Consider the following 17,327-nt stretch of genomic DNA (forward strand, 5'->3'; position numbering starts at 1 on the left):
GTTTTCTTGATTCTCTAAATATACCTTTTCTACAATTTGAAGCAAATCCCAAAACACAGATAATCTCTATCACAGTTTTTATTAAATTAGAATTGAAATTTAAAAAAATGTTAGTAAAAGGACTCTGCAGAGCCATCCCTATACATACATGTGCAGTGGATTGTTTAAGGTCAGTGCTACACTGTACAAGTTGCCATCTCTGAAATGCTCATTCACCAAGCCTCTGTCTCCCCAGTGTGAGCCCTTTATTTGTAGATAGTAACCTTGGTTTTTCATTTCTTCAGTGATTGTCCTTAAGGTTTTTTTTTTTAATGACCGTTAATGAGAATATACCGACAGATCCGCGTTGTCATTTTTACTCAAGGCTCCAGAAGAATGCTTTCTGGCTGCAGCTGGTTCAGAAGCAAGCTGTAGTTGTGCCATGTCATGCTTTTCTACGTATGGTTTGACATAGAGTTTAATTAAGAGTTTGATTATAGGACTTCTTTTTATCTCTACCAATTGGCCGATCTGCAAGCAGACGCTTTCCTGCAGAGGCCTATGGCCGTCTGCTTTGCCCCGCAGCCAGAGGCCACACAGGGAGGCAGGGTGTAGAGGGTGCTGGGGCTTCCCCCCAAATGCTGTCCTGTGACCCCCAAATTACCTGAAATTGGAGATGTACAGCTGCTCTGTACCAGTGCTGTGAAAGTTTCTTTTTGGATAAAAGGAGCTCTGGCAGCAGAATAATGGCCTTCGGCAGCACGCCTCAGTACCTTGAGCCGGGCAGCTTGACACACGCTCCAGGCTACTGCCACGGTGGGGAAAATCATCCCAATTTTTCTCTTCACCGCCAAGCAGAATTTTAACAAGGGGTCCTGGCTGCTGGCGCGGTGGGCTGCAGGGATGCCTGGCCTGCGGGCGGAGGCAGCACGACTGCCCGCTGCCGAGGGGATCCCGCGTTATTTGGGCCGCAAGGCCAGGGACACTCAGGAGCCTGAGCGTGAAGGCAGGAGCTCTGCCCAGTACGCTCCGAGTGCTCCCGTCGGGTAAGCTGTCTGTTTTCTCCAGATAACCATCGTTGCAAATGCTGGCTCCTGTACCCCTTGGTTTTAAATTACAGCGAAGGTTTGAGTAAGCGTTCATCGATGTCAGCAGAGAAGAAAATCCCAGTAAAATGAGAGGGCTGGTGCACCTCAGCTGCAGGTCGTCTCCTTGCCCACGTGGGGGCTGTGCAAGACTGCAGTGGCTGTAAAGATTTCCGCAGGAGCTCTTGCTACCTGCATCTGGAAAAGCAGTTGCGTGCCCTCCCTTCACTTTTGATGTCTTCGTGCACTTCAGCTACCGGTTGAGAGTGCGACGCAGCAGTGAAAACTGTAAAACCGCCGAAGCGTAAGACCGCTATTCAGTGCCGTACACCAGCAAAGCCAATTAACTTGAATAGGAAGTGGGTTTTAATGTGCATTTGGGGATTACAAGCTAGTTGGAGGTGGGCGAAATGGATACTTACCATTTCCATCTCGATTGCTGTTGCTAAAAATATCAGAATCTCCCAGTGAAATGCTAGTTTTCACTGACCTCTGGTTGGCTAATACCTAATAATAAATATATAACATCAGCAGATGTTGATACATGTGTACTGCAAGTCCAGAAACACTTTTAATGAGGAATTGGAAGTGTGCTAGACTTACAGATGCAAAGCTTTTGTTTCCAGTTCATTTTGGTGACAGAAGTTCTTGTAAAGAAATTAAATTTCTTTCATTTTGATGGCTATGTTCCTAAAATGAGGTGGTTCGGGTTGAATTCACTGAGGTGGAGAAACAAATGTATATGATCCTAAAACATTTCCCTTAGATAATTTGGGCAAAATAACTACGATTTGAGGCTTACTGTCTTACAGTGAGGCTTTTTCTTGCAAATGTTATAAAGTGAACTAGGCGAGCAGTATTTACAGTATTTATAGATACTCTCCTTCCAACAAATGGGGTTTCCATTTATTATGATAGTATGTGGGTGATAAGATGTTTTTTCAGACTTGGGTGGGGCATGCAAGGGCTTCCTGATCCTAACAGGGTATTTTCATCTTTTCAGTGTTAATGAAGTAGTTCTGCTGAAATCAGTGAAACTAGTCTGTGCAAGTTAGTAAATGCATAAATCCTAAATACATGTTGGGACAATTGCTAATTCAGGAGATATACAGTAAGTGAACGAAAGAAGAAAAAGTTTCTGTAGTGGGGGAAAAAAAAAAGTTTCATTTGTAATGTTTATAGCTTTGGGGTTTGGGGGTTTCCTTGTTGTTTCAGTATATAATTTCCAGATAGTGTCAGCAATTATTTTTTGGTAAACCCTACTTCCATTTAGTTTCAAAGTGTTAATTGTGAGTTAAAAGCAGTATTTGGTTTTGTTTATTCCTTTTTTTTATCCGTTCCGCAAGGCATGGTCTTTCCTTCCAGAAAGCTGGTGATTTGATTCCTTCCCCCCAGTCATGAGGTGTGCTGAAAGTAGCTTGTGATTGTGCACACAAATTTTAAGATTATTTACTTGCTCAGGGAGCAGGTTTGAAAAGGCTGGCTTTCCTTGGACACAGTGTGTGTGTAGGATGAATCTGTTTTCAAGATAGTGTCATGAATGCATGAATTCTTTTCGGATTATGCTCCTCTCTTGTTCCACTCCTCATTACAAACCTTGTGTAGTTAGGTATCTGAAGGGGGAAAGGGCTATGTTGTTATCTTTGGTTAATAGTCTTGAGGGCTTTTTCTGACAATATAAAGTTGTGACCAGATCAATTTTAAAAACAATAATTCTCCTACATCTTAATAAGTGCATCTTCAAATTTGATTATGTGTCTTTTACACTGAGAATTTCTGTGTTTACTAGAAAAGATTTTTTTTAAAGCAAGGTGTGGAAAAACAAAAAAACCCCAAAGGAAAAAAAAAACCCAAACCTAACTGTCTCCAAACCCTCTCAACCCCCTCCCCCCCCCCCCCCCCCAAAAAAAAAACCAAACCCAAGCCCCTCAAAAAAAACCCTGCTTAGACTATTTCAAAGGATAAGTCTTAAAAATCATTCATAGTTGTGATTCTGATGTTGTGCAATGTCCTTTTTTAAAATAAAACAGCTCTGGAAATTGTCTGTCAACTTAGATCATACTGCAAATGTGTAACTCCAGTTGCAGTTAGGAAAATGACTAGACATTTTGGTAACAATAACTATAAATAAATGAGAATCTTCAGGCCTCATCTTTTTGCTACTGTTCTTCTTTCATCTAATGTTGCAAATTTTGGAACTTTTGGTCAACTCTCACCTTTTTTTGTAGAAACATCTTGATGCTAAATTCTGCTTTTGCTGATACTCTGCAAAAGATAAAATTCTTGAGACTTGCATGAGAGCAGGAGTAGCATGCATGTCTGGTCGGGTCCCCACCTGCCAGGTTGCTTTGGAGCCAGTGGTGGAGCTGTGCCTACTTCGATCGATGGCTGCTAGAGCAGTAGCTACTTTGAAGCTAGCGTTAGAGCACTCAACTGTTAGCTAAGGCACTGGACATAATGTTTACATGTATGAACATTTTATTTTGTATTAAATTTTTATATGAGGCTATTAACAATAGTTGCCCGTTTGTCTTCTGGCAGAGGAATCCCATTGGTAACTGACTGCTGGATGAAAGATGCATCATAAGCAAAAAGAAACGCCCTCCTTTTTTGTCTCCTTTCTCCCTCCCCCTCGTGAATCAAGAGTCTTGGAAAGTATTATTAGTGTAGAGAAAGGGAGTATAATATACTCCCTTGGAGTAGGATGGAGAGGCAGGTCTGTCCTTTATCCCTGTTTACTATCTGTAAGTGTTTTTGCACAGGATTTATTCTGCAGCGTATAACATCTGATGTACGTGTCCACCATTTAATAGTTAACTCAGCACGTGTGTGTTTGCACGTATGCTGCAAAGATGAACTTCTCAGAGAAATGACACTACTTCTGAAAGTGCTTAAGAACAGTTTTTTCATTTAAGCTTCATGTGAAGTTACTGAAGGTGTGTTCAAGTTAGCTGCAGTCATACAATAAATACAAAAATAGTTATGAAATGGACTTTGTTCATCAGCATCTGCTATTAAAATTACTATTAATGAATAGTAAAAGATTGCAGAACACAAGACAAAAATTTTTATATTTACTTGAATAAAAGTTCTCTTCATGCATAATATGCATGCACACATATATAGACTTTTCTTTTTGAAGACAAAATTTTTCAATTGTAGTAAGGTTGAAAGGATTAATTGGGATCTGTATTGACAGAGGTAGGAATACAGAGTTTTTAAAGCAACTGCTGAATTTAGACGTTACATAGTTAAATTTCTGTCTTCATAAACATGAGTGACGCAGGGTTTATTCTGAAGAAATTGAAGTTAAAAAAACCCCCATGGCTAAGTTATGTCTGAATCTCCACCATTCGCCTCCCTTTTTGTGCAATTTTTGTAATTACCTACAGTAAGAAGCGGAAGGGACAGGCTAGAAGGGGAGGGAGATGTTACCTGTAGGTTCCAGATGGGTCTGGGGTCTGATGTAGTTTGAAAAGTACAGCTATAAATGTTCATGTGTGTTAAATGTGGGAGAAAGACGCTGGCAGGCTCTGGCTAGGTAAGCCTCCCAACTCCTTTCTGCCTGACAGATTACAGAAGCGCGTGAATAAAACAGCAATGTAGAACACACACTGATACAGTCTTGCTGCCTTGTATGTGTTTACCGTTTGGTGGGCTGCCTAGTAGGGACCTGTTCAGTAAACTAAATTATTAATCTAGTGTTATTATTTATCTAGTGTTTTCATAAGTAAAAACATTCCGCTAATGTATCTTAGCGGCTCCCCCAGTGATCTTGAGATCCATCTGCTGTGTCTGCCTGATACTGGAGTCTCCATGGGGCACTGTTATGGCTGCGCACGCTGTTTATACATAAAGCACGCAGTCCATGGAGCTGATTAGGTGTCTGTGGGCTCCTGCAGAACTGAAAAGATCTGCCTTTTATATTTTAGCAAGTTTTTCCTCCCCATGCAGTAATTAAGATATTTTTGTTGTTATATGTGGTCACCAAATAACCTATATATACTTTATGTATCATTTTAAAGTTATTTGGCCAGCATTTTGGAGTGATTTCACTTTAAACTTAAATAAACATACCAGTAGGATATATTTTGCTACTGTAATCTTTGTGTAAGTATGGTGTACGGCTGAAGTTCTGATTCAAATGAGTAATTTCAAGATTCGGGGTAGGGATAAGGAACATAAGGTAGATACCTAGTGACAGTTTGTGTCCTAGCTGTTTAACCAGAGCATGCAGGTCCCTGACAGCTTCTCTGTCCTATCTGCCAGGCCACCTCTCAGACAATTAGCCCGGGTTGTCTGAAATGTCACTATGTTTGGCAACTGAGTCTGCCTTTAATGACTTCATCTACTTAACATCTTTATAACAACAGATACCCATCCTGATTATTTTAATTAGACATAATGGAAAATGTCCCTTTTTTCTTTCCTGGTCGTATTTGAAGTCCAGCCTGGCAAACATAAAAATACAATTAAGTAGCTGAAACTGGAAAAATTCTGATTCTTTGTATTTAGATTTTTGAGTGCAATACAATAAACAGCTTTTTTTAATTAAAGAAAACTTTTAAAAAGACAATTATTAAAAAAGATGATGATCCATTAAATCTTATTGACCATACTTGCAAAGCTCTTGTGGTGTTTGCGTGTTGACTACTTGAAAGCCTCTCAGCAGTATACCATAATTAAAATTTAGGAAAAGTGCCTTTTGCCAGTAGAAGCTGTCATCCAGGTCCAGTCACATGCACTTTCATACCTTTTTTATTTTCCCCCCTCAGAGTATAGTCAGTCACTGAAAACTTGAAGAATATAACATTTCTTCATTCAGTAGTACCCAGAGGGAAGCAGTGGCAGGTGGAAAAGTCTGTTCTTTATTGTCTCAAAGAACAGTCTCAAGGGAGAGAAAGCAGGTTTTTAGGGAGAAAACCCTTGATTTTGTAGATTGTGATTATATTATTTGCAACAATGGAGTTTGCCAGCAGAATGGTGGGTATAAGTGCAGTGGTATCTCTGGTCTGCTCTGCTCTGCTCTATAGACCACCTCACCACATCCCTTGCAAGGCCAACCATTGGCAGAACTGCATCCAAACCAGGAATTTCATCAGCGCAGCAATGTCAACACAGATGACGTGTACAGTGGCAAAGGTCTAGGTATGTTGGACAGTGTCATGTAGGGTGGGCAAAGGTCTAAATGTGTTGAACGCGGTCCTGTAAGACAGCCAAAGGTCTAGGTATGTTGAACACTGTTGTGTAGAACTGGCCTCAGATCCCCTTCCTTCTGTGTTGGGAGGCCTGCTATCAAGGGCTTTGATATCTGCTATATAAAAATACATTGTGAAACCAAATAACATGGGATATTATAGAGGACAGAAGTGTATGTGGGTTCAGCAACAAAGCATAAAAAAAAAAAAAAAAAAGAATGGAGGCCCTACAGGCTGGCCGTTGGGTGCAAATTTCAGGAGAGGAGGTGTCCAAGCAGCTGGTTGGTCCTTCTGAGATGTCCTCGCAGCTTCCAGTAACCTGATTGTCCTGCTCGAGTACTTCTTTTCTCAACCAGAAACGGGATACGCATTTCAAAAGGCAGAGCTTGCCTTGTGTCTCATCGGGACACAACAGCCTTCCTCTCTGTCTTGAGCAAGCACCAAGAGGCTTACGCAAGCAGTACGTGGAGCGGAGCAGAGTGTGTGTGAACATGTTCTGGCACTGTTTCATCAGCCTGAATAGGCTTACCTTGCCCATCAAAAAGGGTTGAAGCAGCAATTAACATGTCAGTTTTTATTTCTGTGAATATTTATTTCAAAGTAACATTAAAGTATTGAAAGAGTCCTGCAGCGTTAGCTGGTGTATTACTGCTGCAGGACTACTGCTGACATTTTAACTGTTTTTAAGTTACTGTATTTTTCTTTAGAAATGCTTGTTGTAACAAAGTTCCAGAGGGGCAGCTGGCCCTCTTCAGTAGAAAAATGAGGCACAATCTCAAGGAATTAGCCCAGTGGTTAGACACGTGCCTTTGAGAGTGGGGACTGCTTTGGAAAAGGGGCTTTTGGGGATGGCTGGGAGATGGAGTAGAAGTAGCAGCAATTTGTGTGTGTGTGTCCATGCTTCCTTACAGTAAAATCTTTGATGTGGTTATTTGGGCAGTTTCCTTATTCTTCTGCAAGTCTGGGAACAAAGGGTTATTAGAGAATTTTCTGCCAGCATTTCTTCGTATTCATTACTCTGGTTGGCAGAAAGCACAACCAGCCCACATTTACGTCTTGACTCTTAAACATGTTGTTTGCTGCTACGTGCCTTTCTAACTGAGGGATCAGAGGCTTAGCTGTAAATATGAGGAAGGCTCAGGATAAAGCTGAGTATACAGAATATTAACCTGAGGTCACTTACCACAGTGAAAGCTTTTTTGCTGTGGGTTTTTTTCTTTCTCATTCAAACCTTGTTCTGCCCTCTGCTGGCACTTCGTGTTAGGAGACAGAGATGGCGTTTCATTATTTTCATGGTAGAGTTGCCTGTGCTAGCTTGCAGGCTGCTTTACCAAATAGAATTTGAATTCCTGTCATTAATCAAATTTCTCGCCACAGGTAACTGCTGTGGCCATTACGTTTATAATGTATATTATATAAAGATGTGTGGTAAATACGCTAATTTTGGCCTTAAAAAATCATCCCAAGGTACAAGTTATTACCCAGGGAATAGTTATTCTGTCCTTGAAAGCTATGTTTACTTTCTGAAGGCAAGCACATTTCTGGTTTTTGGCAGGCATGCTGATTTGTGAAGTCAAGTACTTGAGTTAAGAAATGCTAGTACTGAGGATACCTGTGTGATTTTAATGCTGCCCTTGCTGCATGCACAAGCATTTGATGCCTGTACTTACTAGATTGCATACTGTTTTCCTCCACACGTTTTTTTGCACGTTGGTGTGTTGCACATGTAATGAGCAGCAATTCCATGTATTTGTTGTTTCACCTGTGACATAGCCAAATCTGGAGCGCTGTTCTCCGAGACAGACTTCAGATTATAGTTCTGTCTACTTCCAGTTTCAGAAGGAAATGAAGCGAGGAGCACTAGTCACTTTGAACTTGGTTAACCTCTTGAGGAGGTTCATCCTATGCCCTGAATAAGTGAAGGGACCTAAAAGGAAAAAATGCATAATATGTATAAAAGGAGGCAAAATAAGGATTAAGTAGACTGCTTCAATTCTGATACATCCTTGTTTCTTAAGTATCTGGCATTACAGCCTTGATTTTCTTTTAATATTACCTGGGTGGGGTTGAGATCCAAACTCTTAAGAAAGCCAACCTGAAAAATTGTGAGTCAACTTTGGATAGGTATGGCAGTTGTGAGCAAGGTCAGAGCTTTTAGATCCACTTCTGCCAGTTGTGTTCACGAAGCAATCAAAGTAGAGATAAGCTTGCTGTAGTTTTATTGGCAAGCATAATGGGACATACTTTTGCTAGTGGGTATCATAGGTGGTTGCTGAAAGCAGGAGAGTGAAGAGAGTCAGTGCAGGATTTTGTGAACATAATCCATGGCTATGGACTGTCTTGCTGTTCCTCTTCCAGTCCCTCCAGCTTATCCCCATCCTGGTTTCCGCGCTTCAGCTTCTACCTCTCCATCTGAGTTACATCCCTTGCTGCAGAAGACCTTAGCTCCTGCCTGTGCTTGCCTCTTCCCCTTTCTCCAGCCTCCACTTGCTCTCAAGCTCAGTCTTCCCTCCTTGGGCTTTTGATCCAGTCTTGATTTCACCTCCTCTGCTGCTTCTAGCCTAAGTTGTAGGTTTCAAGCTGTTTTGACTTGCCGATCGCTGAAAAACTTTCTATTGGAGCTGTAATTTAACTGTGTGGACGACAGGATTCCCCTTCTTGGCTATTTATTGCAGGCCCCGTCAAAGTATTTGCAAACCTTCAGGTTGCTTTACTGAGACACCTCCTCTTCTCCCTCCCTGCTTGTCAAATCTGACAAAAAATGGCAGCCAAGCGAACAAACAAGTGGACTCGTATGGAAGTAGGATGAGTCTTTGGTAATAAATACTTATTTGGCCCACAAATTCTAGTTGTAATTAACCAGCTGGGAGCTATAATCGCAATTTTCCAGAGGCCTGGCTGCTGTCAGGTAGTCACTGTCTGTGTGTGTGGAGGAGGATTAGAGATGGTGCTTGAAGGTGCTGCTTGGGGAAAAAGCAAGCTGTTATTCTAATGGGGGACAGCTGAGACCTGTGTTTTTCACCAGTCACAAGGGACCACTGAGGCTGGTTTTCAGCCTACCTGCCGAACCGTGCATTTTACCGAGAGGCACTTGCTATGCAAAATCTTTGCTCCCACAGACAGGATGCCCTCGGAGAGGAGCCTGCAAGTGTGACTTCTCAGGAAGAGAGTCGGTGTTACAGTCTGAGTAACTTTTCCACTCATATTTATCTCATAAAATTAACAACTGCAGTTCCTGGAGCAAAAAGGAAGGGGACTTAATTATAATTCAGTAACTCAGTAGGGAGCCCAAGTAATGGTTGCAAAGGATGTAAACTGTGCTGTGAGACACCATGCCTGTTTGCACTGCAGCCCTGCTAAGACCCCGGGAGATCCTGAAAACAAAGAGAGAAAGGAGGGCACTGGAGGCCCTGTCAGCTGTTTTAAAAGGATACTGTCCTCTAGCTGGTCTGTCAAGTCGCTAGCTGGTGAGCTTACCTGTGGTATTGCAGAAGGTCCATCCGAGGTCTGGCTGCTCCTTCCAGGGTACGCAGGCAGGTGACCCTGAGGCACCTCGTGTGTCACGCTCCGCCTGCCTGCCTTCATTAAACAGGGCTTTTCGGTGGCTCATGCTGTGCAAAGAACTGGGGTGTCTGGTTCCAGGTACAAAAGGTCCTTAGGCAACCTCCTCCCAAACAAGTAACCTGCTTTTAGATACCAAGTCGAGGAGGAAACAAGGTGTTTCCTACCTGGAAAAGAGGGCAGGAGGGCTGCTGCCTCTGTAGCCTCATCCAGCACTAATTGCTGGTTGTTGAAATGAGCTGGTGCTAGTGGTTTCCTGTGGGCAAGGAAGCTGTGGGGCTGTGTTAAGCCATAAATATGAAGGCTGGGACTCCACATAGCATTAGACTGTAGGAGAGCTGCATACTGCTTTTCTGAGCTACCTTTTTTCTTTTTTAGCCAAAACCTTTAAAATAAGGTGATTAACAAAGATGAATACATGTTAATTGCATCCTTATGGGTTTTTTTCCAAGAAAGTTTCAAGTTTTAAAACAAGCACTGACAGCATGCTTGTTTGCTCTGAGAAGAGGAGTCAGGCATTTACACTGAGGAACTGTGCTTGGAGTTCGGCAGTAGGTAGGAGGCTGTGTTCAGGATATATCCAAATCCCAGCTTGTTAACCCACCTGCATACAAGTGCAAAATCGCTTTTGTTGTTGGAGTTGTTAAATGCAGTAGATATGATTTATATTTGGGTGGATTTTTTTAGTTCTTGTGGATGCTTCTTTAGTTTCACTAACACTTTTTTAACACTTTTTTTTTCTTCTCTCTGACTTCAGCCATTGATGGATTTCTAAAAACTGATGAAAGACAAAGACTAGCAAAGGAGAGAAGAGAAGAAAGGGAGAAATATCTTGGTAAGATGGCAGGAGGTGTATATATTATTTATGTCTACATGTTAATAGGCTTAAGTTACTAATGTGACTGTTTTGTTCTGAATTTTAAACATTGTGATTCAGCCTGTTCCTAATCTTTATTGCTTATATTACTAGTTTTAAATTTAATTATAAAAAATAATCTATGTCATCTCTGATTCCCATTTGAGTATTTAATAGTCTATAGTTACAAGTTGACTTCCTTCTCTGATTTATGTACTTTTGAATATAGGTTTATGTGCAAGATATTGATTGTTAGGATTCTGATTTATAAAAATACTCCGTAAGCCTTGAATAGTACTTGGGATAATATGCATGATTTGATGAAACAGCTTTCAATTTTAGTCTATTTAGGTTTAGCCATATTAAAAGATATCATGGAGTTGTTAAGTACAGCATAAAGCAGATATTTTTCCATAAGTTTTAAAATGATTAATCTTTCAAACGAATGAGAAAAATTATAAATTCATTTCCTGAATAACATAAGCATTGATTTTAGAGTTTTTAAAATAGTTGTTTTTAACCTACTAATATCTCCAGGGAAATGTTGAGGAAATTGGGGGGTGGGGTGGGGAATCTATATATAAGGGGGGGTGTGTATACACAGTTAATTTCATATATATATATATATATGAATGAATTAAATTAGCTGTTCAACATTGTTTTGGACTTTTTCTACATATAATATATATATGTAAAAAGAATATTGAACAGTTAACTTCACTTTTCCTCACTGTAATAACAAGAAAGGCCAGTAGCACTGTTCCTTAAGGTTACCTGACAATACCTATCAGAAGCAATTGTCAATGTTTTATGATTTTGTAAAATTTAAGCTAGGCATATATTTTGAAGAAATGTCAATTAAAATAGTACAGACACCTGTGAAAAGAATAATAGGAAAATACTGGTTTTCTTGTGATAAATAAACTGTTGACCATTTCTTGACAAAACCTGAGGCTTGAGACCAGTGACTTGACGTTTCTTAGTACCATGGGCTTGGTGAGCAAGATTCCTTTTGGTAGTTCCTGTGAAAATCTGCTGGTGTTTAGTACTTAATATCCCCAGAGGTTCTGTCTGTGTTGGGGCACCTGCCTGAGTTGTAGCATACATATCTTCTAAGTATACTCAGTCTGGACTATCTCTTCTGTCCTCTTGATTATCTCTTCTTTGCTGGTTCCCAAGAAAGTGACATGATGAGTAGATTGGAAAGGAAAGAGGAAGCAGAAGGAGAGATGAGAGGGAAACTGAAAGCTGGAGTATCTGGGAGTGGTTGGCCCAGGGGATTTGGAAGATGTTGGCTGTAGTTCTTGTCTCCAGACATCATACATTTCTTCTGGAAACATACTTTTTTAGGGTTAAGACCATTTCTAGAATGGGGAGCTCTGGGTTTTGGTCACAGGTTGTCTGTGGTGCATTTCTTTTAGAAGTTCAGAAAAAAGCAGCAACCCAGAAGGACAGATCTTTATGCAGCCAGCTGGTACATTGCAGTAATATAGAATAACCTTTTCACCAAAGCCAAAACTCATTAATCAGTAGTTTAGTATCCCTAAATTAAGGAACAAGAATTGTATGTATGTCCACGATGACAGAATGGTTTGGTTCTCTGTCCAGAATCAGTCCCAGGTTTCACCTAATTACTCAGAAGATAATCTTAGCACAATCTCTGGACACCTCACTTTTTTTTTAATCAACTCCAGCATGATGTTTTCACCTGCTCTACCTGACATGGCTAGTAGTCATTAACAATTAGCAACTGGTCACTTGTCTTCCATTGTCTGTGAGGTAACTCTTTATCTGTTGACAAGTCTGATTCTTCACGCATGCAAGTCCAGGCTTGCCTGCAGCACTGACACCCCTCTCATTACTGCCCTGTCCTGGGGGGAGGAATAGTGAATTCTAATAAGGTAAAAGGGGAAGACAACATCAACTGTATTTCTGACAAGAAATAAGGTAGAAGGTGTTCTGTAAAGCAGGTTGGATGTCATGAAGAAGTATTTTAGGAGGATCCAGTATTCAAGGGAAAGAAATGCAACTGCTGGAAAAGGATTTGGTGGTGGAGGGATTCTGGCTTTAAACCAAGGGCTTGAGGGTGCGTAGGGGCTAAGAGGGACTGCAGGTCACGGCTGTGGTTAAAGAGCCTGGGGGCAGGAGCTGAGGGAAGAAGGCTGATCTGAGAAGAGGGAATTGAGATGGCTAGGCAAGAGCCTAGGACTGATGGGAAGATACTGAGAGAGAGTTAGAAGGGTGACGATTTGCTGTACAAGGAAACAGGAACTGAACAAGCAGACTGAGGCTGAACAGGTGAGCAGGATGAAGGACTAGCTTTTGTATAAACAGTGTTAATTCTGGCTTTCTGTAACTTTCAAGTTCTTAGCCCAGTAACTATGAGAATCTTCCTTCTTTGATACTAGCTCTGTGTGTGTTGGTATGTGACATTACAGGCTTGCGTGTATATAGGCATGCTTACTGAACTCCTCTTTCCTGCCTCTTTATGGAATAGACTTGCATGAGAAGTGGATTTTTCCTCATGATTTGTCATGCTAACTTCTGCTACTTGTTCTCCTACGTAAACCTGAAGCAACAGTCCTGTATGTAATGTTGCAGTCTGAATTTCTGTAACAACAAGCTAATGTCTCAAGAAGATGATTATGACTCCAGCTGGAATAAACAACTGGGCAAACTCTCAATAACAGAAGTAACTTTTTTCATGCAAAGAGGGAGAAGTGGATAACGATGTAGCACCAAATTATGAACAGAATGGTGTACTTTCAAAGTTTTACAGAAAACTTAGTGTATGTTGTTTTCATGTATTTCTTTTGAAGGCAGCCCCTTAATGAGAAGCACAGTTTTAAAGAAATTCCAAGGGCTTTTGCTTCAACATGTGTAACTGATTCACTTTAAAACCTACTGGGAACACTTGTTATATCTGAAAAAAGAATTTGGCTTTCAGCTACAGAGGGATTTGAAACATAAACAAAAAGATTTGTTAACTATTCTGTACACTGTTTTTACATAGGTAAGGGGCACAAACTGTCCCCTTGTGTACAAAGGGCTGCCATATTTATTTGAGCAGATCACTTAGATTTACTAATCATTGCAGCGCTTCTGTGCATTATATGTTTGATCTTGGTGGACTAAAACCCTGTGTACCTCTATTTGTTGTTTTACACTATTGTGTCATGTTATCAAATAATTTTAAAGCAGAAGAAAATTTGCATGAAGTGAAATACACCTTTTTCTCTGCCTAAGCTGCTAGGGAACAGCAGATACTGGAGAAAGAGAGAAGAGCAAAACTTCAATATGAAAAACAAATGGAGGAGCGATGGAGAAGACTGGAGGAACAGAGGCAGAGAGAGGAGCAGAAGAGAGCAGCTGTCGAAGAAAAACGGAGGCAAAAGCTTAAAGAGGAGGAGGTGAGGTCCATGGGGAGATGTGCGGCAGAGCAACTCTGGTAGCATTAAACATAGATGAATATTGACATGCATTAAATGTTGATCTTTGTCGTTTGCTTGGTTTGGGTTTTGGTTTTTTGTTTTTGTCCACCCCCCCCTACTGCCTCCGCCCCCAAGACATGTGGGCATTACTTCAGGAACTGCAAACGCATATCTCCACAGCTTTAAGTACTCTGCTACTGCTTGTATATCAAAAACACTTTCCAAAGCTTTTTTTGTCTCTTGATTTTTGTCTGATCTCACCAAGTAGTCATCTAGTTATGCTAACATATCTGGGACTCTGACTGCCAGACGATAAAGCACCAGCTTTCCAGAAGGTAGTTTTTAAAGATGAGTGTTTCCATGAAAGGGAAGGTTTTTTTCTTACTGTTTTGTTTACTGTCCATGAAATTGTAATAATATTTATGAAAATATGTTGTTTTGTTTTTCCTCAGTGACATAAAATCAGAAAATCTGACTTAAAACAGTGAAGAGTCTAGGCTGGTTTAAAATTCTAGCACAGAACAGAATTAATCATATATCTTTTGAAGCATCTTCATACCCTTCCTCTCTTCTACTCTCCCTGCTGAGATCATTTAAGGTTCTTTTTTGCTCTAGTGAGTCCAATTTCTGATGCAGATCTCTGAATGCAGTGTATATGTCTCTGCATGACATTCTGTAGAAAACACTAGCACTGCTACTGCAACTGATAAAGAATTAATGATTTTGGAAAAGGGGGCAGTGGTTTTTTTTTTAAAAAAAAAAAAGCCAAAAGAAGATATGTCCCTGGTTCCTAGGTAAAAAGGCGATAGAAATCCACAGTTATTAACCTTCCTTTTTTCCCTGTCCCCATCTTTTGATCAAAATATCTTTGCAAAAGAGGTAAAACACTTCTGCATGGGGTCAGAATAACATACGGCTGTCCATTGACTTTTTTTTTTGTTGTTTGATCTTTCACTTCAACCTGAAGAGAAGATTATATCCTGCCATTTCTCTTTCAGCTGTAATATACTGATTGTGGCTTCTGCATGATAGCTGAGAATTCATTTTAAAATAATTTGTCATGTGGTTTGTTTCAAATTTTGGTACGAAAAATGGCAAAAAAACAGAAACAAGGGTAGAAGGTCTCTTTCCTTCTGTGGTAGCATCATTGACCTGACATGCTCCTTCCCCAGTATTTCCTGCTATAATAACCTTTTGCAGCTAAGCAAAGTTGATCCCCTTTAACAGGGGTTGTAAGGGAAAGTGGCAAGTACAAAAAGTTTGCAAACCCTGTCCTCAAAATTTTCACTGGAGTGGGGCAGAGAGGGGGAGAGTGTAGGAAGAGTGAGCAACTGCCTGCTTTCCCTGCCTGTGTGGTTTGCCTGTGCTGGAGAAATGAGAGCAGGGTTGTTGGACATGAGAGGCTGTGCCAGGTCAGACCCAGAGGATCTGTTCAGTGAGGACCCCATCTCCTGTAGTGGCCTTCTGCACTTGCCCAGAGATGGATGTAAGAGGCTGAGCACACAGTGATGTTTCTCCCAAGCATCAGAAAGCCTGTTACAGCTCCCCAACACCCCGTACGTGTGATGGGAGACTTCTCTAATGGTGAGAGAAAGGCTGCCTCCAAGTGTTTGGTCATAACATGAATACCACTCCTAACTCTGCTCACTGAGCTGATCCTTCAAGCTTAAACTGTCCAAAGCCTTTTGGGAGCCAAGGCAGACCCAGGCCTGGCTCCTTTCCCTTTCCTTTCCTCCCTCCCCCTTCCCCCAGGTTGAGGAACCTGAGAGAAGGCTTTGTGGGCAGGAGGACAGGAGAGGATGTTTGTTTATGTGGGCAGGAGGACAGGAGAGGATGTGTGTTTGTTTATGTGGGCAGGAGGACAGGAGAGGATGCGTGTTTGTTTATGTGGGCAGGAGAGGATGCTTGTTTGTTTGGGGATGGCTTAGACCTGATGGGAGGAAAAATCCAGGAGCCTCTGAAGGAGGGGAGGGTACGTAGGGGAATAATCTGTAGAACAGGGGAGGATGAGGGAAGAAGGAAACTGGGAAAAGGAGACACAACCACCTCCTGGCTTCCCTTCATGGTTACTTGTCACTCCCTCATTTCTCAAATTCCACTTGAATTCTACTAAAGCATCTGCCAAGTTTCCCCCCACCACCCAGCACTTCTGATGAGGCCCTCAAACCCTGTATGCGTAGTAGCAGTGGAGGTCTGAGTAAGGATGGTGATGAAGTTGCAGCTCCCTGGGCATTGCAAGTTACTCACTGCTCGTGAGTCATTCTGGATATTTGAGGCCACCTTTACTGGAAGAGCTTTGAACCTGTATTTCCCACACCTGGGGGGGCAGTTGTGCCCTGGCCAGTGAGCCAGTTTACTGCAGCATGTCCTCAGTGTTTCTCCTTTTAACATTGGTTTACACTGGGTGGGGACTGGAGCACCCATTTTACCTGCTCATCAGGTGTCTGAAGTGTCAAGCAGAGAGATTGTCATCCTTGCTCTCTGTCTTACTGGTTGTCCTTTATATCTTCCTTAAGTCTTCTTTCCTTGCTTTTTAACATAGCAGAAAGCAGTGCATATTTGTGATAGGAACAGGTTATATAAATCTCTCTCGAGAAAATATTGTTGTTGCATCTGTAAGAGTTTGAGAGATGAATGGGTCTTAACAACTGTGGGGACTTGTTGGCTTCGTACATCAGAGCATCTTCTGCTTGGCTGTTTTGCACGCAAAGGACTTTTCAAAGAGGACGTGGCTAAAGTTCGATTTATTTTGCTTACTTGTTTCCCTCTGCAGTGCCGGATAAGAGATGGTGGTTTTAAAGTCTGTGTTGATGGGAACAGAGGTGTTCCAGCAGGTTCTCCTCTGGGGCAGCTGAAGCTTGTTGCAGAGCACAGTGGAAGTGTGTCCAGTTCCTCAGACAGGAACCAAATAAATGTGTCTGAAAATTGTCCTGTCTACATTGACTGCACCTTTCTTATCTGTAGGGGTCTTCAGTAGCACTGCCCTTCCCTCCATATTACTTTTAAAGCTGCCCACTTCCTTTAATAAAAGTAGTCCCTGAGCCTTGAGGAAAGAAGCGTGGTGGTGTTCAACACAAGCTATTAAAGAATTGTTTTTAACAGTAAGTTGCCAGTGGCTTTGGGACTGGATAAAAGCAAAGCTAGTCCTCGTTCAGTTAAAATAATTTTTTTCCCTTTCCCTATCTTGAACTTCCATGTGACTTGGAAATACCTTGCA

The 17,327-nt window shown here is 41.4% G+C and overlaps 1 protein-coding gene across 1 annotated transcript in view; it reads left to right on the forward strand.

Annotated features, from left to right (window-relative positions):
- Positions 1–10,308: 10,308 nt before the first annotated feature.
- MAP7D2 (MAP7 domain containing 2) overlaps positions 10,309–17,327 on the forward strand; it is a 37,485-nt gene continuing 30,466 nt past the window's right edge. The window contains exons 1-3 of the mRNA XM_075725139.1: positions 10,309–10,417; positions 10,581–10,658; positions 13,926–14,089. Of these exons, the coding sequence (XP_075581254.1) occupies positions 10,309–10,417; positions 10,581–10,658; positions 13,926–14,089 (351 nt within the window). The remainder of the gene's footprint in view (positions 10,418–10,580; positions 10,659–13,925; positions 14,090–17,327) is intronic.

The sequence above is a fragment of the Pelecanus crispus genome, chromosome 1 (assembly GCF_030463565.1).
Source record: "Pelecanus crispus isolate bPelCri1 chromosome 1, bPelCri1.pri, whole genome shotgun sequence".
In the NCBI taxonomy this organism is placed as follows: Eukaryota; Metazoa; Chordata; class Aves; order Pelecaniformes; family Pelecanidae; genus Pelecanus; species Pelecanus crispus.